We start from the raw sequence: 27,970 nt of genomic DNA on the forward strand, positions 1-27,970 counted from the left end.
TCAAGTGTAAAGTCAAAAAGCAAGTCAATACTTTTTCACAGCACTTTTACTGTTAATTTTTCAGTGAACATAGACTGAATTTGAGACTGTGGTTTTTGCTATGAACCAAACAACTCTTCCTCCTTAAGAACTTCTCCACTACTCTCAATCTAGGGAAAACTACTAGCAGTAAGGCAGTAAGTGTCACTAATGGTTCCCAATAAAAGTGGCAGAATATGCACATGTAAAAATAAGTTCTGCAGCCACAAAGGGAAGCGTGAGGGGCTGAAAGAGGTTAAGCACCTGTTGTGTAACTTGAAAGACTAATTGAATTGGCTGGTCCTTCATGACAGGGATTTGCAGCATTGCTCTGTTAGATGAGCTGGCCCACCATTGTGTAGCAAACGGTTAATAATAGCAGGGGACTTTAACATTTTTCTTGAGGGCAAAGACAACGGTAGTATTAAAAATTTTTCAAGCTTTATTTGTAGTTTTAGCCTTAATGAAAGGTTTAGGAAATGCAATACCTGGTGCTACAGCCTTGGTGCCTGTAGCCATTCTAATTACATTTTAGCTTTATCCTCCGTTACTTTTAAAAACGTTCTCTTGACAGCCCAGTGGTGTAGAGATCACATGATGCTTGAGGCAACGAACTCCATCATGGCCCCAAACCATAGCCGAAGCTACTCGAAGTTCAACATGGATTTTTACCCCTCGGTGGCTGGTTGGTGGGACGGGGGTCAAGATGAAAGCTAAGACCTTGACCCTCAACTATTGTAGCCAACATCGCTTTGTGGTGTAAGGACATCAATGGAGGAGGAATTCCAGAGTATTATTCTTGCTGGGCTTTGATTACGATAGGGTCGATGAGATAAAGGCTTCTTTGAGGTGACTACATGAGCAGGACGCCAAAGCCTTTCCCTTTGATGAGAAAGTCAAAGAGAGGTAGAGAATCAATAACGAAAAAGTGTACTTCCTACTTTTTCCAAGAAGGACTCAAACAAAAAAAAAATGTTTTACCTGTGAAACCATCAAGTTTTCTACTACCCACTACCCAGATGTTGGAGGTTGCATCTTGTTTTCAAAAAATTTTATAAAGTTGTCAATCAATGTCAAACCAAAAAACTTGTGTATAACTTCAAACTTGTCTGTGCGTCTTTCTTTGACCCATCGAAACCATGCTCGCTACGGTACATTAATTCCTTTGAATTGGACTTGTGTAAAACTAAAAAAAATATCACTGCTAAAAAATCGGAAAAGTACAATCCCTCCAAAAATGCTTTCAATTAAATGCAGTTCGGTCACCGCGTGTTCATGCTTTTATTTTGAAATTTGCTCTCCAATCGTCTATCGGAACCGGATGTAATGTGACGTGTCGTGTCCTGTTTGCGGTAGTGTGCTTAACGTCCGGGCTGCCCTATTGTGGGAAGGCGACAAAAGCCAGAGTAAGTGTACGTTTTACTGTCCACGTGCAGAAAAATACACAGCATTCCGCATTCGTATTGAGCAGCTTTTGTGTTTCGTATTTTCTAACATTTAATCACTTATGTAATTTTAGAAGAATACAACACTCCGTAACATGAAGCATAACAAACTGATGATGTTTGACGTCATGATTATGCTAGTAACATAGCTATTAATTACGTGGGTGGCATGACTTTCCGGCTGCAAATTTGGGCATAAAGTTGAAATATGGCACTTTTGTTACTTTCTAAAGACGAAGTGGTCAGACTTAAAAGATCTTTTAAATTTACCCGCTACTAGTCGTCGAGAAATAATTTTGGTTATTATTTAAAATTATAATATCAATATCTAATAAATTAATTGCATATAATCACATGTGACGCGAGTTGTGTAAGCTTTGCTCTATTTAGTGACGAATCTGGTTTGTAATTTTTATCTACTGGAAATTGTAACAATCATTGTTGTGTAATTCAGTTAGGAATTGCACATTCTAGGGACCTGCTGGCAATTTTATGGTCCCACATGTGGAAAACATGGCAGTTCCCATAGTCCTGGCAAAGGTCAGTTACATGGAACATTGCAGTTCCCTGGAAGAGTGATCATAAGGCAGCTGCAGTCTAAGCACCACTTTTTTCATACAGCTGAAGTGTTGTGCCTTAGGTCATTAATCTTGGACAGCAGCCTTATTTGGACAAAGAATTTCCTGCTCACAAGTAGGATTCAGTCTAGGGTGGGGGATAGACATCATTGCTCTTGTGCAGTGGATTTCTGAAAACAGCATGATGAAAAATACTGGTTTCCAATTGTTGAAGTTGTCAAACAATGCTACAACCCCAATTCCAAAAAAGTTGGGATGCTGTGTAAATTGCAAATCTCATAAACCCATATTTTATTCACAATAGTCTAGAACATAGAAAACGTCAAATTTTTAAACTGGGGAAATATACCATTTTAAGGAAAATATAAGGTCATTTTGAATTTTATGGCAGCAACACGTCTCAAAAATTTGGGACGGGGCCATGTTTGCCACTGTGTAGCATCCCCTCTTCTTTTAACAACAGTCCGTATACATCTGGGAACTGAGGAGACCAGTTGCTGGAGTTTTGGGAGAGGATTGTTGTCCCATTCATGTCTGATACAGGATTCTAGCTGCTGAACAGTCCTTGGTCTTCTTTATCATTTTTTTTGTTTCATGATCCGCCAAATGTTTTCAATTAGTGAAAGGTCTAGACTGCAGGCAGGCCAGTTCAGACTCTTCTACTACAAAGCCATGCTGTTGTAATAGATACAGTATATGGTTTAGCATTGTCTTGCTGAAATATGCAAGGCCTTCCCTGAAGAAGTCATCATCTGGAAGGAAGTATATGTTGCTCTAAAACCTGTATATACCTTTCAGCGTTGATGGTGCTTTTCCAGGTGTGAAAGCTGCCCATTCTATAGGCACTAATGCACCCCCATACCATCAGAGATGCAGGCTTTTGAATTGAGCGCTGATAATAAGCCGGATGGTCCCTCTCCTCTTTAGTCCAGAGGATGCGGCATCCATGGTTTCCAGAAAGAATTTCAAATTTTGATTAGTCTGACCACAGAACAGTTTTCCACTTTGCCTCAGTTCATTTTAAATGAGCTTTGGCCCAGAGAAGACGGCGGCATTTCTGGATCATGTTTACGCATGACTTCTTCATATGATAGAGCTTTAACCTGCATTTGTGAATGGCGTGGCAAACTGTGTTCACAGACAATGATTTCTGGAGGCATGTCTGAGCCCATGCAGTGATTTCCATTATGGAATCATGCCTGTTTTTAATGGAGTGCCGCCTGAAGGCCTAACGATCACGGGCATCCGATGTTGATTTTCGCCCTTGTCACTTGCACACAGACAGTTCTCCAGATTCTCAGAATCTTTTGATGATATTATGTACTATAGATGATGAGATATTCAAAGTCTTCACAATTTTACATGGAGGACCATTATCCTGAAATTGTTCCACAATTTGTAGATGCAAGTTGGTGAACCTCTGCCCATCTTTATTTCTGAGAGACTCTGCCTCTCTAAAATACACTTTTTGTACCCAATCATGTTACTGACCTGTTGCCAATTAACCTAATTAGTTGCAAAATGTTCTTCCAGCTGTTTCTTTTTAGTAACACTTACTTTTCCAGCCTTTTGTTGCCCCCGTCCCAACTTTTTTGAAACGTGTTGCTCCCATCAAATTCAAATTTACCTTATTTTTTTTCTTAAAATGGTACATTTCCTCAGTTTAAACATTTGATATGTTTTCTATGTTTTATTGTGAATAACAAATGGGTTTATGAGATTTGCAAATCATTGCATTCTGTTTTCATTTACATTTTACACAGCATCCCAACTTTTTTGTAATTGGGGTTGTACATCCTTTATCTTTTTCACCTGGCTTCTCGTTATACATATATCCCTGTTGTCTGGTTCTATTTAATTTTTGAAAACAGATCTAATATTGAAAAACCAGATAAGGAAATTAGTAATTCAGTTTACATTTACTCTTTTAGCTGATGCTTTTCTCCAAAGAAATTTACAATGTTAAGGTTATAATTATTTATCCATTTATACAGCTTGGTAAATTTACTGGCACAATTACAAGGGTACTACAGGTGGAGATTGAACCTGCAACCACTGGAGTCAAGTGCTAACCACTACACTACTAACTGTCCCAGTTGTTTCTTACTGGGAAAAATTTCAGTTTTTTCCAAACCCATCACAAATTCACCTCAGAATCACCCTAAATGATTACTAAAACCATAAGAAAAAGTTGGGTAACACATTAAAATAGAATGATGGCATCATTATCTTTACCATGACATTAATTAAAACATTATTTCATCAAATAAACTTACTGTGATAGTGTGTGAACTGGCTTCAGGAAGATAAAGGCTACATGTCACATACTGTATATGGTGGTGCAAAACAGAACTGTGAGTACGCAAGCGAGGGCATACAGTGCCAGAACACAACCAAGTGTGCAGCTAAACAGTTCCCACAGTATGTTGTGTCTGAGTCACACAGCCACTTTGGTGCAGTTTTTAAACGATGGAGTCTCAGTGCAATTTAACAATTTCCATAATTTTCATTGTTAATATAGCAGTTTTATACTAATAATACTGTAGTACATTCGTCTGTTGGTTTATCGGGCTTTTGCTTACATATCCACACACCTGTCTTCCAGCAGATGGCTCAAGTGTGGACTGAGATAAAAGAAGTGTTTCCTCGTACCGAGGCTGAGTTTCCTCTTCAGTTCAGTGCGACAATAGATCCCAGCCTGGTGGCAGTGTTAGAGCGGGCCCGGCGACAACTATACAGTGAAACAGAAGCCTTCATTTTGGAGGAAAGTGCACAGATTGTGCTTGATTTCTCCTGGGAGAGGCTTAATGCTGGGACATGGCGTGACGTAAACAAAGAGTGGCGCCAGGCCTACTCGTATGGCTGTCTATTTAAGGTGGCATCCCTGTGCCGTGAACAGCCGTGTGAAGCCCGGGCATGCGACGCCATAAGAACATGTGACATGGCACTGTTGATGGGGGCTGCTATCATGAACAACATTTTGCAGACTCTGGTGGAAATTCTGCAACAAAAGATAAGGAAGAGACATTCAGATGAGTCAAGTCATGCAGAAGAGTGCATTGTAAAGGTCAGTCGAAATACTATCACACTGTTTCTCAAAGTAGACCATGATTTTTCAGTTTGCTTAGAAACTGTTTTGTATAGTTGAACTGTCAAGATTGAAGAAATCGAGTGCTTGCATAAATATTCAGTCATTCTTGTTGCAGAAACAAAGGGAAGACTGTGTTCCTGTACCTGAAGTCAGTCGAGAAAATGCAGTCCCCAGGACAAGTTGTCCATCGTTGGAGGGCTTTAGATCAGGGTTCCTTACTCTCCAAAAACCAGTAATTTTACAGGGCATTATTGACCACTGGCCTGCCTTTAAACACCATAAATGGAGGTAATGTCAGCTTTATTTGTGTTTATTTTTTAACTGTGATCCCAATGTGACATCTATTTCATTCTGTTGAAGAAAATTCTTCAAAATTATTAAAATATACTGAAACATGAATAGCATATCAAAAGAAGGCAAAATTAAATCTTGACCCAGCTCTCTTTCACCACAGTTGCTGAAGGGATGCATAAGTCAGCATGTAGCTTTATTCATCTTTGTGTCGGTGACACATTTATTCAAGGAGACTTACCATGTTTGTACCTTTAAAATGATATGCCCATTTATTAAATATTGGTGTCGTGGAACAATGAGGGACCCTCCAATTTAACAGCAAAAGCCCTAACCTGTTCAAAAAGAAAAATTGCTTTTTTTATTCTGATTATATTGGCTCATACTAATGTTTTTGTTCCTTCAGATATGTCCACAAATCCCTTTTCTGTAACAGTAAAGCCCTGCCTTGTTGACCATTTCACTGTTGTTGCCCCATCTCGTGAAGCACAGAATATCTGCGGGCAGTTGCAGGCTGTAGGACTGTCCCCATTGAAGTAGGTTCCCGATACACAGATGAAGAATGGTCGCAGAAACTCCTCACTGTTAACCAGTTTATAGACCACTATATCCTTAGAAAGGTAAACTTAATATAAAGTTAAATTGTGTAATTTTCTGTATAATGGTAGAAGTACTTGTTCACTGTGGTCTTTCTCTGTAAAATACAGGTGGATGGCAGCAGTGTTGGGTACCTGGCCCAACATCAGCTTTTTGACCAGGTCAGGTATTATATTCAGAAAAAATTATTTTTTCTTCTTGTACAGAAGGTTTTTCACATCAGAACTGTTGTCAGTAATTAGTATATTACATATGCCTCAGACAAACAGGAGAATTACATGGCCTGTTTTCATTTGTTTTCTTTTTGTTATCAGCTCATAGAACACCTTCAGTACACCACACTTGTAAACATAAGAATATCCCATTATGACTAATATCTGTATTAAATACTGTTGATGGGCTCAGTTTGGGGCCATTTGCTGAAAGCTCACTGATTGGACCTTTTTCTTCTTATATTAAAAGAAATAATAAGTACACACACATACGCACATTTTCATTTGGAAAACACTTAGTTGCTAAGGAATTCTGCATTGAAGCTGGTCCCAACATCTTACCCCAGGAATGCAATACACTATTTCCAAAGCAGCATAAGTTGTTCAGGTATGAATAATAAAAAAAATCTCAGTAGTCATCCACTTACTTGTCTTTTCTTGCAGAGTGAGGATGTGATTACAAAAGCCTTAAAGTCAAATTCAATGCTTAATTCAAGAAATAGAGTTGTCCCAGTTGCTGGAAGTCTGTACTACCTCCTCAACAAATGTAAATTCTTAAACAGTAGCAGACATGAAATGTATCAGTTACAAAAACTAACATACAAGTCCTGTCTAGTACAAAATGTTGTCTTTTAATGGTATTTATTCATTTAGCTGATGTTGACCAAAGTGATTTATAGTGTTAAGCATCTTACAAGGGTACTACTGTAGGACCAGGGATCCAAACCTAGTTCCCAGTAGTGTAAAGCAGCTGCTATAAGCACTGGAATACCTGCTACTCATAATAAAGGGAGCGATTTTAGATCATTTAACAGTCTGGAATTTGTTGTCAAGGTTCCTGAGCTGAAGGATGACATATGTATTCCGGACTACTGTTGCCTTGGTGATGGAGAGGAAGATGATATTACCATCAATGCTTGGTTTGGTCCAGCAGGGACAGTTTCCCCCCTGCACCAGGATCCCCAGCACAACTTTCTGGCTCAGGTCAGTAAGGAAAACATGTTCCAGGACAAAGACAGGTGAAGCTGAACTATCTCCTACATTCCTAAACCATAACACTGACAGTCTTATTGAAAACAGGTGGTTGGAAGGAAGTACCTCCGGCTGTATTCTCCTGAGGACACTGAAAAGCTCTACCCCCATCAGTCCCAGCTGCTACACAACACCAGCCAGGTACCGGAGGTAGCAGTATTACTATGATAAAGTTAGTGCTTCAGTGGTGTTAATGTCTACATTGTTTCTATAGCATAACATGCTAATAAACACTGTGTTTACACGGCTGGTTGTTTTATATTAGAATTTTGGGAAAGTAGCTTTCCCAAGGGGACAGTAGGACTTTGTACTAACATCCTCTGCATCATTTTAGACTCATAAGCTCTACCCACTTGTTCTCAATACATAATTTTTGAAAGTCTGAGACCTTAAGCCATGCATTTGCGTGAAAATGTGTCGTTCCCTCTACAATTGTTTTTGTGGCATTGGGTCATGTTCTTGTTTCTGTAGCCCATCCATGAGAGTAGCTCAAGCATTTGGATTCACACATACTGGGAAAGACTGGGGTAGGTTAAGTGCCATCAAATCACAGTCGACTCTTGGCCACCACTTATTGTGGTTTTCAAAGTAAGGGAGAGTATGAAATCTGGTTTGCCCTTGCCATCTTCCACAAGTCTTTGGACTGTGGGAGGAACACCATACAAATAAGGGAAAAACATGCAAACTCTGCAGTGTCACATTTTAAGCCACAGCCCAGGAAGAGTGAGGTATCAACATTACATTTTGTGGTACTGTGTTAGGTAAAAGTTTTGAAAAAGTATCCAATTGAATTTACAGCTATAGCTATACTTCAGGTTTAATATTGCAAGGAGTCTTTTTTGCACATATGCATCTGATAAGTCTGGTTTTACTGAACCAAGGTGGACGTGGAGAGCCCCGATGTGGCCCGCTTCCCAGAGTTTGTTAAAGCCCGCTACCAGGAGTGCGTGCTGCATCCTGGAGATGTCCTCTTCATCCCTGCACAGCACTGGCACTATGTACGTGCCCTTGACCTCAGCTTCTCTGTCAGCTTCTGGTGGTCCTGAGGCATTCTCATGGTCATCCCATCTTTGACGTTTACCAAAGTGTGGATTATGTGTTGCACACAAGACAGAACACTCAATATTCACATAACCTTAAGCTACGTATTATGAAGTGTTGCAAGAACTACTGTATATGCTAAAGGAACAGTAAAAATTTTCTGTTTTGTGCTTGTTTACAAACAAATATGATTGCATGTTAAATGTATTAATAAAAATATATAGGTAACCATACTGTAGTTGGTCAGGAAGTAAAACAAAAGGAAACAATTTTACAAAATTAAAAAAGTAAAAATTTCTTGTATTTGATGATTAAGAATAAGGTTTGCACACTGCAAGGAAATGCAAAATTTGGCAGTTTAAAATGTATGAGGTGTATGTATGATGTGTAATGTATGCTGTGTATGTAGGTTTACATATGTAACGTATATGTGATGTATATGTAATGTATGGGGTGTATGTTGTATGTAAGTAATGTGTAAGGTCCACTTTCAAAGATCAGTGATTGTTTTTAATTTGCATATTTCCATCCTAGATGGCTGCACCCCTTCTCAAGGCATAACAGAATAAATACTATTTTCCCATCTTTGTAATTAGAGGACATGTCCTATCGTTAGATTATCATGTACATCCTTTTTAAAGATGCTTATTCATATGGTCAGTTCTTGTCTGACAAGACATGTATTTATCAAAATATTTGAATATGAAATTTGTTTAACAGTTATAAATTGGACCATTTAAAAGCAGCTAGCTCTATCCCTGAATAGTCAAATGAGACCAGCTCATCACTAAGTAGCTTACAAACCAGTCGTACAAAATCGCCCATGAGAAAATACTGCGAAAATTACAATTGTATCACCATCTAATATGCCAGCATTATAAAACAATTTATAGACATACTGTAAAAGGTTTATTGTTGTTGCTGTTTGACATTTACCTGAAAAGTGATTTACATGTATTCCTTTAACAGATGCTTTCCTCTAAATTGATGTACAGTACATACAAGTCAGAATATACATGCTGTTGTCTCAGCAACTAGACAAAGTGAGAGGACGTAGGTTCAATTCCTGCTCTTTGTGATGGCTGAATGCATTTGATACATAGTGTGCATTGTAAGTTGCTTTAGAGAAACGTGTCTGCTAAATGAATAAATGTAAAGGAATGAGATTTGAATAGCAACACAAGATACATGAGTAATTCAAAACATTTAAGTCTGGTTTGGTTCCTTAAGTCTGGACATATGTCTACCAAGTAAATACTTTCTAAGATTTCAATGTTTATTAACTTTGAGCTACATAAAAATTTAAAATTCTTGAAAGTTGCCTATACAAATTCCAGTTCAGTGTAATGTTTCGCATGTTACTGATCCTCATAATTCACAAACAACACTAAACAGTGGAAGAAAGAGCTATGTGCTACCCTCAACTGACCTGTAGAAACATAGGCCATTTTTACTTGTCAGACAGGTTTTTAGGAAACTAATAAAATGCAATTTAAAGAATACACACTCATAGTGTCACACCTTTGAAAACTTGTAACTTGATAGTTCATGAGCTGATAGCATAGCTCATAGTTCATAGCAAATGGTGTTGAACAAGTTTACGTAACAAGACTAGGACTGAAATGCATCCAAATAAAAGTTGAACCCCCTTTGGGTAGGAGCAGTAAGCAGAGGAGCACTAGCCAGGGTTTGATCTAGATACAGGCAGAGGGACAGGCAACTGATTTCTCCTGCATGGTATGGAACTTGGCAAGTTGATCATTTTATGACATTTTTAGGTGTTTTATGTTTAGCATCCTTTTTACATTGTGAGTGCTGTCTGCCTTATGATAGAGAGATTTAGTGTCTTTTTTGGCTTATTTAGCTGTAAGGTTTTTCCTGATGTGTAATTTGTCAGTAATAAGGTATTTTGTTCAGACAGTACAAATTGTGAAGTCGAAGTTAAACAACCAATGCAAATTTCATTTAAATCAGCTGTATGAGCATAGTTGATAATCATTATCTCATCCAGTGCAGGACTGAAAACAATGACAAGAAACTGCATTCCTAAGTAAAACTTCACTGTCATGTCCCAGTTTGGAAAACCCCTAAATTTCTACATAACTAGTTTTCTCAAAGAAGTCTGTCCCTGGGAGGCTCTCTGTGCTGGGACATAGCCAAATAGATCCACATGTTTTTCTGAGTACACACACTTGATATATTTTGTGAAAATTAGCATCTCCTTGAGGTGTAAAAAAAAATTTCTTTTTAGATAGAAAGTATACAGGACTAGGGGGGCGCGGTGGCACAGTGGGTTGGACCAGGTCCTGCTCTCCAGTGGGTCTAGGGTTCGAGTCCCGCTTGGTGTGCCTTGCGACGGACTGGCGTCCCATCCTGGGTGTGTCCCCTCCCCCTCCGGCCTTACGCCCTGTGTTGCCGGGTTAGGCTCTGGTTCCCCGTGACCCCGTATGGGACAAGCAGTTCTGAGAATGTGTGTGTGTATACAGAACTTAAAGAGCAAGCTTTAGGTGATCAAATGCAATGACTGATCAAAACCTGGAACCAATTATTTCATTATTCAGTTTAAAGAAAAGGGACAAAACCAAATTTGACATTCCACATTTTACTAATAATGCTTACATATATTTTGGTAAAGAATATTTATTGACATGGTCAAACTCCAATGGGCAGGAGTGTATTCAAACGGAACCTTTAAAAAAAAAAAAAAAAAAAAAAAAAAAAAAGACAAAGCACTTTAAATGTGAGAAAAATTTTGTCATATTGAACAAGAAATTTGGGTGTAGTTTCTATCCTGCTGATATCCAACTGCTGACATCAGTTACATTCTTCAGTTGTGTTGTAATTTTTACAAGTAAAATTTGCATACATACTTTTTCAAAGAATCTGGAAAATGCAAGGGATTACTGGTGAGTGCAAATTAACTGAAGAAGGAAAATCATAAGAAAATCATTATCTCATCCTCCGGGACTGAGAGGTTGAAATAGCAGAGGCCACAGGAGGGCTAAGGGTGGAGACTTGAGATGACGTTCGGATGGCTGAAAAGACAACAGGGTTTTTTTTTTTTTTTTTATTCATTCCTGATGTATAATGAAAGATTACAAATCAGCAGGCGAGTTTGCACAAACGGGAAAAATTTTACATGATACTTATATGAATGCTACTACACTGTCTCTTCAACTTATAATTACAACTAGAAGTCTGCTCATAATTCAGTCTGTAACTGCAAAGCATAAGGTATGAGGCAGAGTAAACCCCAGACAAGACACCAGTCAATTATCCTGTGAAATTCATTTAACTTAAAAAGAAAGCTAAGTTTAAATGACTGAAAAAAATTCTGTCATTTAAAGTCAGACTGAAAGATTCTTCACATAATCATATCCACTAATTGTCAGCTTCTGGCCACTTTCAACTTTATTATCTACATAATAAAGGCTTATGACAAGGACAACCAGTTAAAAGTTGTGAGGGAATGATCTTACACAAATTACTAGAGAAATCTCATCTTTCACTTAAGTAAAATTATTAAAAGAAAATCTGAGAATTTTTTTCTCAAGACACACACATATATTCCCATATACAGACAGCCCCCGGATTATGAATATATTCCGTTCTTGAGTCTAAGTCAGATCTGTACACAAGTCGTAACAGTTAGGTATGGTGGGTATCTAACATCAGTTTGTCAAATTTATGCACCTTTCTTTGCATAAAAAACATTAAAGAAACACATTGATACACTAAAACATCTTTAATAAAACAATATAGTAATAAATGTAACTACAGTATTTATAATAAAGGAGACAAGTGAATGTGTGCGTGTATTAAAAAAACTATTAAAGAAACTAATGTTCGCTTCTCCAATGTTCGTTGGCATTTCACCCTTTTCCCCCATCACGTATTTACACTTTAATTTCAGTTGTGATTGTGTGTGTGTGTGTTGCTGTATTTGGCTTTAATTTTTCCACAAAAAAATTAAAGCCAAATACAGCAACACACACAAGGCACTTAACAGCAACATGATGTGTGTCATACTGAGCGGGCAGGACACCGAGGTAGGTGTGTATGGCCCCAGTTGCGGGATCTTTGTCGGCACACAGGGGAGCAGAGCAGGCAAGATTCATAAGATTCCGCAACCAGGATGTGCAGGGGCAGATTCTTTGTACCCCGCTGCTCTGATTTCGGGCAGATACGGACATTCGGGGCAAGATCGTGGGCGTGACACTATAAAGAACGAAGTCTGTTCTACCTCGGGCTCACGTCCATTAGCCGATGAACCACTGTAAACGCGCAATGTTTTTTTGCGAGTTGAAAAGTAGCGCCTGTTTGTTATTACTGACCATTGTATGTAATTAGAATTTTTAATATAATAGGCTTAATTACAACGCTTGATTGTTACTTAATGTGACAAAAAAATTAACTTCCAGTTAGTAATGGGATGGTTCGTAACTACAGGTTGTACATAAGTCGGACGTCCATAACCTGGGGACTGCCTGTATACACATATATTCATATTAAACCTTTTAAAAGCATGAGTCACTGGGAATTCAAATGATGATCCACGACTTCCTGTTTCACTGGAGTACAAATATGAGGTAACACAGGCTAAACCCCTTTAGTCATCCATCAACATGGAAAAGACCAGAGAATACACCACTGAAATAAAGTTGTTGACCTTCATAAGTCATGCTATGGCTACAAAACTGCCTGAAAATCCCCATTTCAACTATTACAGAAAGAAGCAAGAAGTGTAAAAAAAAAAAAAAAACTGGAGCTGTGATTAACCTGCCTAGAAGAGGACACAAGCCTATTTTGCTTCAATTGTTGGTTTGACAGGCAAAACTTTCTCCAAGGATCATAGTTGGAGAATTGCAGCAGTTGATTGCATCCTGGGGTACAAGGCTCCAAAACTACAATTTATATTTATTCATTTAGTGGATGCTTTATTCCAAAGTAACAGTATCAGCCCATACCCTATTTACCAAGGTAATTTACAGTGCTATATGCACTACTTCCAATGAGTCACTCATCCACATACCAGTGGAACACTGTCTCACACACACAATGAGTGATAAGTCACCAATGCAGCTGAACAGCATGTTGTTGGACTGTGGAAGGAATCCAGAGCACCTGGAAGAGGCCCATGCAGAAACAGAGAAAACATGCAAACTCCACCCATGTTCTCTCCCATCACCCAGGTGCTAAGAAAGCAGCTGAGAGACAGCAGTGTACCACCATGTAATTAAAACTATTTGGCAAGCTTGCAAAAAAAAAGGGCTCTGCAGATGTCAAACTACAAACATGAGCACCTGGAGTTATAAGAAATACTCATTGCTGTTATAGCAAAAGGAGGGTGGACAAAGTGCTAAATGCAAGGGTGCCAATAACCGTATTTTGATAATGTGTTCTGAGAAAAATACTTTGGTTTTTGTCAGGACTTTTTTTTGAATAAGTTTACCTCAAAGGTTAGATTTCTCTTGTAATTTGAATAAGATCAAGTTAACAATGAAAAAATTATAGCCTTTTTGCTTATCTTTATCAAGGGTGCCCATAATTTAGCAATTAATCTGAACAATAGAAGACTAGTACCTGGAATTTCATGTGGCCAGAATTTGCTACAAGCCGGGCAGCGTGGATCAACACGACCTTTGTAGTATCGGGCAGCACAAGGGATGTGAATTTTGATGCCACAGCTTGGATTACAGCACATCTGGCTCTGAAGAAAAAGATGTAGTGACAACGTGGACTTTTTTTTTAAACATTCCCTTTCACTGTCATACACATGTTCAGTTTAAAGGTCACAGCACAATTCAATATGTTGTAGAGTAAAAAGCTCTATGTTAAGATGGTGACTCAAAAGAATGGAGAAAGTTCAGTAAGCTGATTTGTGAAACCACATTTCAAATAATGTTTACATTTATTCATTTGTAAGACAGTCCCTGGTAAACCATAAATGGCAACCTTCTAATTAAAAGCCTAGGTCCTTATGCACTGTGCTACTGGCTGCCGTGTCATCAGAATTTTTATATATTAAATACTTTGTAACATGAGGCGGACATGAGACAGGGCTTTTTAAATTCTGATGCTGTTATTGCCCATTGATTAGAACACGCCAGCTTTTCTAGACTGCTGCTACATATCTTACATTTACTTTACTGACACTTTTCTCCAAAGTGATTTAGAACATTAATGTTACAGTTATTACAGTTACAAGCTTACAATTATTTACCCATTTATGCAGCTGGGTAATTTCACTGGAGCAATTTAGGGTAAGTACCTTGTTCAAGGGTACTACAGCCAGAGGTGGTGATCAAGCCTGCAACCATTGCATCCAAAGACAGTTAACTCTAACCACTATGCTACCAACTGGCTTGTTTTCATCAGTTCAAAATATGGGTTTTACTCCCTTACAGTGGAATGACATTTAGCTTTAAGTAGAAATACTGGATAAACATAGAATGCTCTTCTCCTTCAAGCAGTTATTCATGTTTCAATTTGCCACTCCAGATGAATGATTAGATCACATTATTGGCAATGCACTGAGTTCACAGGGGCTGTATCTGCTTCATGTGAGGCACTCAGTCTGTTACCTTAACATTCAGTGATACAACTAATTCATTAACTAGAGAATTATCTTCCAATCAGAAAAGAATAAAGTACCGGTAATTTTAGTTAGGTCTACTAGGTTAAGTTTCTTCACTGGTCCTTTTGCACAAGGTAACACACAGTGTAAGCTAAGTAGATTAAGGGTACAAATCTTTTTAACCAATTATACAGAAAAGTATTTTTGCTAGAGCAAGTCAGGATAAAGCTTAAAGTGGCATCAAAAAGAACAGGATTCCAGCTGGAATATTAATAATTAATAAATAATGAAAATCGGGTAAAATTAATTCAATACAGAGGACAGCATCTAACTTCTTCACAGTTAAGTCCTTTGTATGAATTCTGATTCAGCAAAACCATACCAACTGCTAACAAGTTCAATTTCTTGTCTGATTGGAATAACCTATTTAGATGAAAGCAACATCCCCCAGAATTACAAACTGAACTGCAGAAGTGTGAATACTTCACCTGAAATGCAATGTTGTGACATATGGCACACGATTTAACAAGGTCTTGGTAAATATTTCTGATGTATTGCTCCATCTCCATAATGCAGCGGGTGCTCAGTGTGTATTCACCATGTTTCTAAAAAGCAGAAGAGACAGCATTCTTCAACATGTAAAATGTAGCTTTTTCCCCCATCTTAAAATATGAAATGCATTCTGTAAGACCAAGGTCTTTTTACATTAAAAACTACAAAAAGATACACGAGAAATCTTACATACATACATAACAGCACATTTCCATATGTAGTCCTTAGGTACAGTGGGAGCCAAACAGATTTTAAAATGCAGTGTCAAAATTTTGTAAGTGTACTTTATATTGGATCCATCTATAAAGGTCTTCAAAATGTAGACACCAGTGCCATCAAAATGTGCATTGCACTAAACTTTCTGGGTAACGATCATAAAACAGTGTTTTCTGACAATCAGCTACAGTATAAAAGAACCACAAATATGTCAGTGGGGTGAGGGGAACACAGTGTTTTAAATTAGCAAAAAGAGCTTTGTATTGGTTCCAGCATGACATGGAAAACTGGTGTAGCTTATAATGGCAATAATGATATTTAACTGATGGGAGATAATGACTTTATTTAAAGATAGCTGTAGCCCTTTGGAGTTCAACAACAGATACTAGCTGACTAGGGTAAAAGATGTGATATTTTAAGTGACAGGAACATGCATCTTCTTCCTGTATAATGCCTTGACATTGGCAAGGAAGTTAGTATGCATTACATGACATCTGCATGCATCAATAAAACTTTCATCCTTGCCATCCGGAGATGAATCAGCGCTACCCAAGTGAAAGGTTTAAGTTGAAATGGCAGAGTAACCCTACTGACCCTGGAGGAATAATACTACCTATATGGAGCAGTGGCAATATAGAATACTGGTGGCAGAGGGTTATCAAAAATACAACAAGCAGCAACCAGATGGATGGACTCACAGCAGCAATGGGTGTATTCCTTTCAAGCCTAAAGATACAAGTGCAGGACAGAACACTCTGGAGGAAATCTATGTGTGGTCACCAAGAGTTGACACTGACTCAATGGCATTTACCAATAAATGAGTGTTAGCAACATAATAATGAAAGTTGAGATGCTGGCTGTAAACTGTATGATCAATATAGGGATACAAAAATCATTATATTGGTATTCATGAGTCAGTGTTGTCTCAGAATTGTGTACTGAATTAAAGAAAATGAAAGAATTCACAGCTATTGTTACAGGCCACTTTTGAGTGGTAACTCAAAAGGAAGGAATTTGAAAACAATTTTAAATGCTTTAATTAAAAGCAAAAAAAAAAAGCCAGAGGTGGTGATCAAGCCTGCAACCATTGCATCCAAAGACAGTTAACTCTAACCACTATGCTACCAACTGGCTTGTTTTCATCAGTTCAAAATATGGGTTTTACTCCCTTACAGTGGAATGACATTTAGCTTTAAGTAGAAATACTGGATAAACATAGAATGCTTATCATGCTTAATGCTTAATAGAACAGCTATTGTTACAGGCCATTTTTGAGTGGTAACTCAAAAGGAAGGAATTTGAAAACAATTTTAAATGCTTTAATTAAAAGCAAAAAAAAAAAAAAAAAGTGTTCCTCTACATTACTACCTACCTCATTGAGCCACTTATCCTGAACCAGTCTACTGAGGACCTGTTCTGTCTCTTTCTTCTTCATCTTCTTTGTCTGAAGACTATCAGCACAATTCAAAACATCTGTGGAGGAGGCTGTCCCATTCTCAGAGTCAACAATCAAGTCCATCTATAATCATTGGAGGAATTACAGAGGAGAGGTAATTAGTACTTGTTTTAAAGAGGTCACTTTTTTTAGCCACTTTTCACATTAACTGTTGCATTCCAACACAGTAAAAGTCATTGCACAAGCACATTAGTTAAAGAATAAGCAGTGATCAAGTATCAAGTTATAATATTGTGCTACAGTTTATTTGTTTAGGGAATTTAAGTAAACACCTTTAGTATGTGCCAAAACAAGCTTCATGCCAGAGGCAAACTGATTAAACAATTGTGAAAGAGCATGTCCAAAAAGAAGGAACTGCTAAAATTAAATGCATTTCCACATCTGAAGACTTTAGAAACCCAAATTTGGTCTGGAGCCAAGTAAGATAGATGAAGCCATTTGCATACTGGAGATTAAATGTAAAACCTCACCAGATATTTTTAAATAATAAAAAAGGTCAAAGTACAGCTAGCATTAAAAATACACAAATACTTCAGCAATACTGCATTGGTAATGAAAACAAACAGAAAAAACTGCACTCACTGTTTTTCTAAACAGTTCCAGCTCATTGTCAGCATAATCAGAGGACATTCGGGTGATGTCGGTCTCTGCCATATTCACCTGTTTAAGGGGTCCCACACACATTTAGATAATTATGTACATCACATTTACCTGAACTGCACTTTTATGTATATACATCAAAATCAAATTTAATTTTATGCCTTTAACTATGACATTTACATAATGTGACTTTTCCCTTCATACTCACACGCTATAGCATCTAATCAACAAACTTTCATCATCCAATCATTTACATAAAAAAAAATTACACCTCATACTCAGGGCCTAAACTTGAATTAGTTTAGAACTGCAGATAGCATTTTCATAGCCCCTATTTGTGCTTAAATGGCACGACACAGAAAAACATCTAAATGCAGGTACTTTAACAGTAGTGTGGGTCAGAGTGTTATAATGAACACTTTAGTGAATTTAAGATTTGGTTACAAGTCACATTAAGTATAATGAATTATAGCAAAAACAAAGCTCACCATTACTTTTAGCATCCAAAGTCACCTGATCATGCACTCTATCCACAATACACAGAGGGGTTTTGTACTAACCAAGGTGTAGTATTGAAGGCCATCATCCTCAGACATCCCTTTTCTGATCTGCATGAACAGTGGCTGCAGGTAGGAGTTGATGAGGTCAATAAATTCATCCAATGAATCATCAGTATAGGGTGCTGAAGTGGTACAAAGAACAGACAAAAAAGCAACACAATGCAAAAAAATTTTTAAAGAATTTTAGAGCGAGAGTGCAGCTGCCACCTTGCACTCATAGCACCTAAGTTCAAATCCAACCTCCTGCTGCAGTAAGCAACTTACCATGAACTGCTGCAGGAAAAATTAACACATGCTGCATAGGTACAACATTAGAAGTAGCTTAAAATTGTAAGTCACTTAAGAGAAAAACACCAGGGAACTGAATTATAAATGGTTATGACAGACCATACCAACTCAAATATCCATAGTATTTTTAGTATTACTTTAGACATAAACTAACAGAATTAAAATGTGAAAAGAACACAAAAACAGTGCAACACTTTACAAGATAAAACAAATCACCTATATTTCCCCACTTAAAATAAAAACATTTCAAATGATAAATGCCTTGTATTTTTGCAGTTTCCCTTTTCTTTATGTCAACTGCGCTAAATCTAAAGAAAAATTACTGTCTGCATTTGTTATGAATGCCATGCAAACAGCAGAGAGAGAGCTGGCTATCTTACTGTGGTACACCTCACAGCAATGACGGTGCACAGCCTTGGCTTTGGAGCCTTCCATGATTCCATTGCACATTATGGTCTGTAGGAACCTGCGATGGCTGTCAAACAGGGTGACAGCCATGTCTGAAGAAACAGCAAGCCCAGGAAGCTAAGTCTTTCCAATATCTGCAAACATAAAGGAACAGTGACATGAGGCAAACACCGGGGTGAAAGATATTTGGTATGTGACAGGCAACTACCAGTTACGTACAAATAATACACAGACACATAGATAATATATATAAAATAATATAAAATCTTTATATAAATATATATATATATACACACATATATTAAAAAAAAAACAAAATGATAGAATTACCACACTAACAAAACAACATGGCATGTAAAATTAGCCATCTAAAGATGTGAATTATTTTTAAATCTTCAGACAAGTGAGGGTGACTGCAGACCCAGCACTGAATTAATACCCCCCTGCAACGACTGACTAGTACACTAAGTTTGGTACAGAAATGTTCAGTCAAACCTAATTTGGCACCCCGGTTCGCGATGGTTATACTAACATTTTCTCTTTCCAGTGAAACACGAAATACATTCCTCAAAAACGGCATCAAACATAACTTTCGCTGTTCTTTTAACATGTAACGCGACAGGAAACCAACTTCCGGCTCTATGTTCTTCGTTTAAAGGCGTTGACATGCGACTCGCCCTTTTTCTGTTGATTACTGCCCCCTGCAGTTCAGGAGTACGAAGGACATCGTTTTTAAGTGGCGATCTACGTGCGAACTACGAGCGAACACCCAATTATATAAAGTTTCATAAAGTCATATCCAAATAAATATGAATTTAATTGTTAAATTAACGTAGCTGCGTGGTCATTAGTGGATATGTTTCAAATATTATGAAATGGCAAAATTGTAGTCGAAATCTTTTTTCTATATCAGATGTTAGACTACATAATTTCTTACATGCCGAACAATCAATTAATTAGACACAATTTCCATAGGAATGGCATATCATTTTTGTTATGCTTTTGTGAGTTGGCTTCACTCTTTTTCGCATTGGTTCTGCTTGTATGTTGAGTGACGTTAGTTTTGCACGTCAGTTTTCCAGTAATCGTCCTGGATCCTCCCTAAAGCAGGGAGTGCGGAACTGTACCGACTCAACGCTGCACACGGGGCACAAGGAGATTTTTCTGTGGACAAAGTGGCGTGTTGCTATTTTTCAGCAAGTTTACAAACGTGAAAGAATATCCCTGTAAGACTGACGCTGTGTGTGTAAGGAAAGTCGTTTTTTAAAAAGTTTTATTCATTTTGCTGCTTATTTCGTTGACGGTCATATCATATGTATCATGATCATGTCTGCATGTATGTATGTAAGGACACATGTGATGCGTAAACTGTTAAATGTGAATTAGGCTCGATTTATTATTTACTTCACACGAGAAACGCCTACGCTACGGCCGCCTTACGCAAGAACATTTCCAGAGAAATGACGCTCCGCCAGCTGCGGTAACGCGAGACGCTTCCCTGCGTAGAGCTTCCGCGCTCCAAAGGAACGAAACCACATGATAGACTAGTCAGTCAATGGGAAAATTCGCTGCCTCCTGTGAAGCCTTCGGAAATTAAACTTGGCGCGTTTGTCTTTTTTTCATAGGTTGAAGACTAAAAATTGAACACGGAGGAGTAATATTTCCGCAATGTATTTTCTGGTATTGTTGAGTGTAGGACTTCAACTTGTTGTTGTTTCCAGCGCTCGACTCGGTAAGGCTGGCCTCATCATCATGATGATCATGATGTGTCATTGACGGTTTTTAGTTTCTATTTATTTATTTTTTTTACACCAGTTTATTTAAAGCAAATAATGTATTTTTGACAGTAAAAAAAACGATGTGTTTGTGAGAACATGCTGTTTTCCTACGTATTTCTGATCGGATATCTTCTAAGATTTATATAATCATGCTGTTGAATCCTGTTTTTCAGTCTTTTCTGTGCCTTCTGAATCAAGGGTGATTTTAACTGGATGCTTTTTTTCCGCTTTGTTTTCATGACAGAGCCTTCCTGCAGCAATGACTTTCTTAAAACCATGGTTTGTACTTTACCTTGGAGCAGAAACCTCAGCTGTGCTAAGTATTCCTTACGCTTTTTGCCAACATCAGAAGAGTAAATATTTTTCTCAAGCTTTTTAAATATTTTTGCATTAGGACATACAAAGAGAAAAGCATAAAGCACCGTAGGTGCCTGTAGGTGACCTAGTATAGTTATAGACATAAGTGTTCCTTTTGTTTAAATGGGGTTCTTGCGTTAAATATCAAGTTGTACAATGAAGTATGTGTGTCTTTGGAAAAAGGTATCTGCTAATTGGATAAATGTAAAATGTGTTAAGTTGCTTTCTGAAAAAGTCATTAGGTAACAAAAGTTGTAAAAACATAGTTATGTATTACAGCACAATGCTGCTTATGGCATGACAGTAATAAAATAGCGTATAATTCTTTATGATTGTGCTATATGATTTGCTGTCAGACATGCAGAATTTGCTAGCTGCACCATGTTTGATCATTTGACTGTTCTCATGTTAAAATATTCAGTATGAGTGTAAAACGGGAAATAATTGGTATTTTGTTTTTTTTAGTCGTAGCGACAATTACGAGTGCATCTTTAAAGCAAACACAAATGATTCATGTGAGTGCACAGTTGAAATGATCCAGTTTGTCACGCTAGAAGAATATACAGCAAAACTATTGAAGGGAGGGAATGAAATACATTCATATGTCATCTGTCCTTCAGACCACAGTAAGTATTACTCAAGGTTTCATCCCAGTAGTTGCCTTAGGGTTGTCATTTAAAATAATATTAAAGACAGTAAAATCAATTTTGAAAATGTTAGTAATCATTTACATCTAACCTAACCCTTAGGTTAGGTGAGCTGGGACGGGGGGATAGTTTAGCTAGATTAATATGGGGTATCTGGTAGCGTAGGGATTAGAACTGCTGCTTTTGGACCCAAAGGTTGCAGGTTTGAGTCTGACCTCCAGTTGTTGTTGAGTAAGGTCCTTACCTTAAAATTGCTCCAGTTAAAATTACCTAGCTCTACAAATGGGCAAATACCTGTAGGTAGTTTTAACACTGTAAGTTGCTTTGGAGAGAAGTTTTAGCTAAATGAAGTAATGTATATTATTCAGTAGTAATTTTATCATTGTATATGATTTATTATTAGAATATTAATGTCAAATTTCAAGAACTAAGGTTTTAATTCTTTGTTTTAATATTAATGGAAGGAAAAGAAATGTGTACTGTCTGTTTTGAGTGTTATCAGTATATATTAATGTAAATTTGCTGATCTCATAAAATGTATTAAAATGGATATAAATGTATGTTATTGGTTCAAATATTTACCTTTTCTGCAGCTGACATAACTATGTTGTTATGTTTTCTCTTTGTAGTTAAGCCTATATCTCCCTCAATTGAGTATGTGATTCGGACTGAAAATGGGAACTACATTGTTAAATGGACCAAAAATTACGGAGAGGACGCATATCTGTTTATGTCTTTGCAATTTCAGTACAGTTACAAGAAGAAAGATGAGCCAGATCAGGTATGGCTAGTGACACCCTCTACCTGTACAGAAAGTCCACCACCCGGAGAAAAAAAAAAAAAAAACTTTCTTAGCTACTTAGCAATTAGTTTTTTCATAGATGAGTAAGCTTGTTTTGCCATCTCTGCAGAACAAATACAGACAGAATCCATTCTTTGGGTGGCACGGTGGCACAGCAAGTAGCGCTGCTGTCTCCTAGCACCTAGGTGGTGTGAGAGAATCTGGGTTTGATCCCTGCTCAGTCTGTATGGCGTTTGCATATTCTCCCTGTGTCTGCATGGGTTTCCTCTGGGTGCTCAGGTTTCCTCCCACAGTCCAAAGACATGCTGTTCAGGTTCCCCATAGTGTGTGAGTGACACAGAGTGTGTGTGTTTCACTGATGTATGGATGAGTGACCCATTGTAAGTAGTGTAACTAGCAGTGTAAGTCACCTTGGTGAGGAAGGTGTGTGAGCTGGTTACACTACATAGTATCCATTGTAAATTGTTTTGGAGAAAAGTGCCTGCTAAGTGAATAAATGTAAATGTACTAGGCAATACCATGATAAAAGGGAGGGGCTCTTTTAGCTGTAACCTGACTTGCTCCAGTAAAACAAATACTTGTATTACCCGTGAACAGTATTTGACATTTTAGATTAAAAAATAGGTTAAGCAACATAATAATAAAAATATTAACACTGATATAATCTTTTGGATTACACTGTTTGAGTGGCAGTCTTGTGGTTTTCTCTGGCTGTTTCTGATCTTGTGAGGCTTATCATTAACAGGCATTTCCCGATCTGCATAATGCAGTCTAGGGCTTTCAAACTGGAAGACTATTCACTCCCTGTTTTTTGATTAACAATAATGACCATGTACACACAGCTGAACACAGCTTAAGTGATGCTGTAGTGATCAGGCGTGACTTTTGGTACCACTGTTATCTATAATGCTTGTCACATTAAACATGCAAAACTCAAAATAGTTTCATTATTTTTTCTTCTTTCTTTCTATTTTTTGTTATACTTTCTTTTGTATTTGCTGCCCTTTAAACTCTTTAAAATAAACATATCTGAAATTAAAGAATTTAGTTTAAATGTGTAAAAATATATATTTGAAAAGGTTATGTCTGACTTTTTTTTATATTTTCTTCTGAGTCATTTTGTAGTGAAAATGTACAATGTACTTTTCCATGGAAATTGATTTTTGTTGTGACCTTGCTTTTTCTGTACAGTGTGCAAGAACTGCAAACAGCTCACAGCTCTATGCTGAGATACTAGGCAGTGAGTTAGAGGAAAACACAGTTTATGTAGTCAAGGTGAGATCACGTTCAGAAGACTACAACACCCAGTGGAGTGACTGGAGCCAAGAAGTGGAATGGACAAGTCGTAAGTCACACGAAATGTGCAATGAAAATGTGTTTTCAGACTGAACGAGAAGCTAGTATGTTAATGCAAATGAAGGCCTGCTTATCTGTTTCACTGCTGGCCTGCTCTTCATTACATACAATGGAGTCTTGTTTTCAGTGCATTGTTACAGTGTCACCAGTAAGATATATTTGCCATAATATGAGAACTGAGCTGTCTCCAGTTATTGATGATGATTTTTCTTTAGCTGCATCCCCTGTAAGCATGTTGATGGTCATCCCGTTCCTATGTATCCTTCTGATTCTCATACTCTGTGCTGGTTACTGGGGTATTACCAGGTGAGTCTGGAGCTCAGTGTTATATACGTTGTGTTGTGTGTCATCATCTGAAAAGAACATGTTTTTTTGTGACCAAGCTTGTTTTCCCTTTTCCAATCCACAGAGCGAAAGCCAAGTGGTGGGATAATATCCCGAACCCTTCCAAGGCACATTTAAATTTCCCTTATGGGAAAAGAAAGGTAGTGACACTTGATGCTTTCCAATGAAGACTTGTGTGATCAGCATGCTTTTGTATGTATGAAGAATATCAGTGTCTGTGTTTTAGTAGCATTTTGGTTGAGATATTAAAGATGCCTATATCCTTACAAACAATCAGCAGTCCTTCAGTAGGCTAGCATTCTGTCCAAGAAGTTTAGCATTGTAAGAAACCTTCCACCTTTGCCAATTACCACTATAGCATGTTTTAGCATTTAATGTTACTCGCATTCAGCCCTTATTACATTGTGTTGGAAAGGTTGAAGTTCTCTCTTCTTTAACTGGTATCTTCTCTCCACTGTACTGCTTCTAGGGGAATTTGTTTCCGCAGAGTAATATAGCTCCTATCCTGAACGTTAATGTAGAGAATGGCATTCTAAGGTGAGAGACATAAAAATTTCAGTACTTTGAGCAAAATTCTGTTCCCTAAACCCTCTGCTTCCCTCTGCCCCACTGATGTGTGAAAATAATGTAATTTGCATTCAATCCTCTGGAGCTCTAATGGCACCTTTTAATATTTCACACACAGCAGTAAAAGTCATCATTTGATGGGCACTGTGGATGGTGACCTGCCACCTATCAAGATGGACCTGGACTATGGAGATTCGCTGTTATCTGATTACGCTCGTACTTACTCTGTATCCCAGACGGAGGACATTTCAAGTAGCAAAATACAAAATATTATGCAGCATAGTCTTGAAAAGGCCTTAATGCCATTTTTCAACTTCAGTGCCCCCAACAACATCAACTCACCCACAGTGCAGGAGTTCTACAAAAATGTTAACGGCATAGCACTGACAAAGGACAGTGGGGTCAGCCTGTCTGAGGGCACTCATCCTCGTTGTCTGAGCAGCTCAGAGAGTAGCTACAAAAATGTCTCTTACTCTTGGGTTTCTCCATTGCAGGGGAGTGGCCAGCAAGAGCTGATTCTGAATGAAAAGGTTCCATTTATTGCTCCCTGCAGTGCTAATGATAAGTATCATTCATGCGGTAATGAGGTGTTAGTGCCTCCAAGTCAGCCACCACCTATGGGCATGAATTTACCTGGTTTTCCCAGCACCACTGTTGCCTTGTCTCCCTTCATGCACACAGAGTTAGAGTACCGCACATGTGAGAATAGCATGACAGCTGTGTCTACAGCAGAAGGCTTTTCATCATCCCATACTGCACAGATATGCAGTGACTTGGGCACACTGGCTGTCCCTTCCAACACAACTGCAACAGATGATGGATATCAGAGTTTCAGCAATGCTATAGGCAAGGCCTCCCTTAATGTGGACCAACTCACCAGAGAAAGGCTTATCTGCAGCATTAACCCAGCTTATGCTGGCTTCCCCTCTCACAGCGGTCACCTGGACCAGTCAGAAGAGGGTTACCAGGCTCTCCAAAGTTTAGGTTGTGCCAGAGGAACTCAGCAGCGAGGGATTGGCAGTACAGAGAAGAGAGTGAATGGACGTGAAGGTGGGATGTCTTGGTGTTCCAAAAATCCCACACCTACTGTCACAGCAGTTACTTTTCACAGCACAGATATGCTGTCCCCAGATGCCCCAACTAAGTCTGTTTCAGATAGTCAATCTGTTATGCAAATTGTCACCAACCACTTTTATCAGAAAGTATGACAACTTATACTAGGGTATACCCTGCCTTACACCTAAATACTTAACCAGGATACCAGGAAAGACTTATCAAACCTGTTATGATATGCAGCTACTCAGAATTACCAAATGCTTTTTAAGAAGTTGCTTACTGTTTTTATGAGTTTTTGATGTTTAAATCTCAAGATCATTGATCTTCAAGACTAAGAAAATCATTGTACATATATGAGTAGTAACGTTTGTTCCGTAGGTGGTACAGTTAGGAACAATAAAGAAGCTGTCACAATAAGCAAACATTTTACAGGGAAATAACCAGTACGAAAGTTATCTTAAAGACATGTTGAAACTTAAATGATGTTGCATTTAACTAAAAACCAGTTGGTGCAATAGATAACTGATTTTGTATTTTGATAAATATGTAGCACTGATGAAATAGAATGGATACTGTTTCACATCTCAAACTTAAATATTCAGTTTCTGCATTTTAAGTTATAATGCATTTATGACAACTATATGCTTTGTAAGTTGTGATACCACTAAATACTTTAATATTTAGGGAGTAAATGCCATTTCAAATACTAAAATAGATTTGTAGCACTTTGCTGCTGTGGTTTTTACCGAAATTGTATAAACCCATTCCTCACACAACAGGGTTAATTTATTCCAAGAAATCACCCCATTTTGTGACTTTTTGTTGTGAGGGTTGAATTACTATTATTTCTTATAGAAAAAAATAATTTAAATTAATAATAGGCTACATAATATTATTACAAATCTGAAATGAAGAGTATTTTTATGCATGAGGGCACCGAAACATTTTATAGTATTTGTAACAAAATTATTTTTAACCTGCCTTATAATGTTGTATTTTCATTCATCCCTTGTCAATAACCAATAATCAGTTATAAATAATAACTTGTCTGATGTTTAATGCAGGGACTCAGAGGCCCAAAAACTATACAGGAAGCATAGGACACAAGGTTGGGCATACCCTGGATGGAGAATTTTTTTCATACCTTTTCATACCTTTCTTTTATACCTATTTATGATGTAAAGAAAGTTTAAGATCACTGTCTGCATCTTTCACTTTGCAAAGCATGAAGCCACTGCTTGTGTTGTTTCACACTAGATAATCTTCATATGATTGTGACATTAAGGTTTTGCTGTGTAAGGGTTTTTGTACTATACAAGGTGTTAGTATGAGTTATATACATGAATTAATTATGTTTGTAGTTTATTTCTGTAAGTGCTCAGAGTACCCAGGTTCACATCCCGCTTTGTGCTATAATTCCATTGAGCAAGATGCTCACTCTGAATTGCCCGCGTAAAAGTTGCTGTGTCACATACATGGGTAAACGACTGTAGTTTAACACTGTAAGTCACTTTGGAGAAAACACATCAGCTAATTGAAGTAATAAAAACAGTACTGAACCTATTGTTTTGGTTCTGATTTATATTTGCTTCAATCAACAGGTCAGCTTTGCTGACGTTAATCTGATAAATGTTAAATATACCGCTGTTTTTATTATTGAAGTGTACTATAATTATTAACTACTTTAAGGAACATGCCTCTATCCAATGCCTATATTACAAGAGACAGAGTCCAACCTTTACAATTAGAAGCATGGGTGCTAGCAGTCATTGTTACCAAAGTAATGTTGAGATTAATGTTCTAGATTTAGCCAAAAAAAAAAAAAAAATCAGCACACTGACACCACTGAGGGACAAAAACCATTTGGGTTTGAGACAGAGTATGTACTGCTGTCACAAAATGTCTGATGCATCCATTTGATACAAGCTGTTGTACAAAATAAAGTTCCCATTTAGAAAATAAACTGTGTAATGGAAAAAAGGTGTTATTCTCAGTAATGAGCCTGTTGTATGAAAAAAAGTACATATTTTCTTAAGCCATTGTACTGGACCCATTTATAGAAGGGCTGAGTGCATGTTATTTGGATGTACAAAATGAGCA

The 27,970-nt window shown here is 37.7% G+C and overlaps 3 protein-coding genes across 7 annotated transcripts; 2 read left to right on the forward strand and 1 right to left on the reverse strand.

Annotated features, from left to right (window-relative positions):
* The first annotated feature begins 1,376 nt into the window (after positions 1-1,376).
* Positions 1,377-8,726, forward strand: kdm8 (lysine (K)-specific demethylase 8). Of its 3 annotated transcripts, none has more exons than XM_018749693.2 (8): positions 1,377-1,424; positions 4,647-5,108; positions 5,248-5,420; positions 5,911-6,043; positions 6,131-6,181; positions 7,067-7,216; positions 7,313-7,414; positions 8,146-8,726. In XM_018749693.2, exons 2-8 carry the CDS (start codon positions 4,650-4,652, stop codon positions 8,308-8,310), a joined length of 1,233 nt encoding a protein of 410 aa, XP_018605209.1. In that variant the 5' UTR covers positions 1,377-1,424; positions 4,647-4,649; the 3' UTR covers positions 8,311-8,726. The 3 variants fall into 3 exon arrangements, with proteins under 3 accessions (XP_018605209.1, XP_018605211.1, XP_018605212.1); XM_018749695.2 differs by having other exon boundaries at positions 1,384-1,424; positions 4,650-5,108; XM_018749696.2 differs by lacking the exon at positions 1,377-1,424 and having other exon boundaries at positions 4,082-5,108; positions 7,313-7,405.
* A 2,305-nt stretch (positions 8,727-11,031) lies between these two features.
* On the reverse strand, positions 11,032-19,761 carry nsmce1 (NSE1 homolog, SMC5-SMC6 complex component). Its single transcript, XM_018749697.2, has 8 exons — positions 19,495-19,761; positions 18,935-19,096; positions 18,267-18,388; positions 17,689-17,766; positions 17,023-17,169; positions 15,371-15,487; positions 13,889-14,015; positions 11,032-11,340 (listed from the first exon to the last, which is right to left on the reverse strand). Exons 2-8 carry the CDS (start codon positions 19,050-19,052, stop codon positions 11,255-11,257), a joined length of 795 nt encoding a protein of 264 aa, XP_018605213.1. The 5' UTR covers positions 19,053-19,096; positions 19,495-19,761; the 3' UTR covers positions 11,032-11,254.
* A 295-nt stretch (positions 19,762-20,056) lies between these two features.
* On the forward strand, positions 20,057-27,698 carry il4r.1 (interleukin 4 receptor, tandem duplicate 1). 3 transcript variants are annotated; one of them, XM_018749691.2, is made up of 10 exons: positions 20,057-20,213; positions 20,588-20,694; positions 20,985-21,093; positions 21,563-21,723; positions 22,374-22,525; positions 23,738-23,891; positions 24,118-24,208; positions 24,312-24,387; positions 24,717-24,784; positions 24,933-27,698. In XM_018749691.2, the coding sequence occupies exons 2-10, from the start codon at positions 20,631-20,633 to the stop codon at positions 26,020-26,022; spliced, it is 1,965 nt and encodes a 654-aa protein (XP_018605207.1). In that variant the 5' UTR covers positions 20,057-20,213; positions 20,588-20,630; the 3' UTR covers positions 26,023-27,698. The 3 variants fall into 3 exon arrangements, with proteins under 3 accessions (XP_018605207.1, XP_018605206.1, XP_018605208.1); XM_018749690.2 differs by having other exon boundaries at positions 20,057-20,208; XM_018749692.2 differs by having other exon boundaries at positions 20,057-20,188.
* The last annotated feature ends 272 nt before the right edge of the window (positions 27,699-27,970 follow it).

This window comes from Scleropages formosus, chromosome 5 (assembly GCF_900964775.1).
Source record: "Scleropages formosus chromosome 5, fSclFor1.1, whole genome shotgun sequence".
Classification (NCBI taxonomy): domain Eukaryota; kingdom Metazoa; phylum Chordata; class Actinopteri; order Osteoglossiformes; family Osteoglossidae; genus Scleropages; species Scleropages formosus.

What these genes read in the sequence shown, in the direction of transcription:
- kdm8 (XM_018749693.2), top strand. Translation starts at nt 4,650, where the DNA reads ATGGCTCAAGTGTGGACTGAGATAAAAGAAGTGTTTCCTCGTACCGAG. An exon ending in TTTAAACACCATAAATGGAG is followed by an intron (nt 5,421 to 5,910) that starts GTAATGTCAGCT and finishes CATCTCGTGAAG; the next exon opens with CACAGAATATCTGCGGGCAG. An exon ending in AGCACAACTTTCTGGCTCAG is followed by an intron (nt 7,217 to 7,312) that starts GTCAGTAAGGAA and finishes TATTGAAAACAG; the next exon opens with GTGGTTGGAAGGAAGTACCT.
- nsmce1 (XM_018749697.2), bottom strand. Translation starts at nt 19,052, where the DNA reads ATGGCTGTCACCCTGTTTGACAGCCATCGCAGGTTCCTACAGACCATA. An exon ending in TTGCTGTGAGGTGTACCACA is followed by an intron (nt 18,389 to 18,934) that starts GTAAGATAGCCA and finishes GTACCACTTCAG; the next exon opens with CACCCTATACTGATGATTCA. An exon ending in TGGAACTGTTTAGAAAAACA is followed by an intron (nt 17,170 to 17,688) that starts GTGAGTGCAGTT and finishes CAATGATTATAG; the next exon opens with ATGGACTTGATTGTTGACTC.
- il4r.1 (XM_018749691.2), top strand. Translation starts at nt 20,631, where the DNA reads ATGTATTTTCTGGTATTGTTGAGTGTAGGACTTCAACTTGTTGTTGTT. An exon ending in AGAAAGATGAGCCAGATCAG is followed by an intron (nt 22,526 to 23,737) that starts GTATGGCTAGTG and finishes TTTTCTGTACAG; the next exon opens with TGTGCAAGAACTGCAAACAG. An exon ending in AGAAGTGGAATGGACAAGTC is followed by an intron (nt 23,892 to 24,117) that starts GTAAGTCACACG and finishes ATTTTTCTTTAG; the next exon opens with CTGCATCCCCTGTAAGCATG.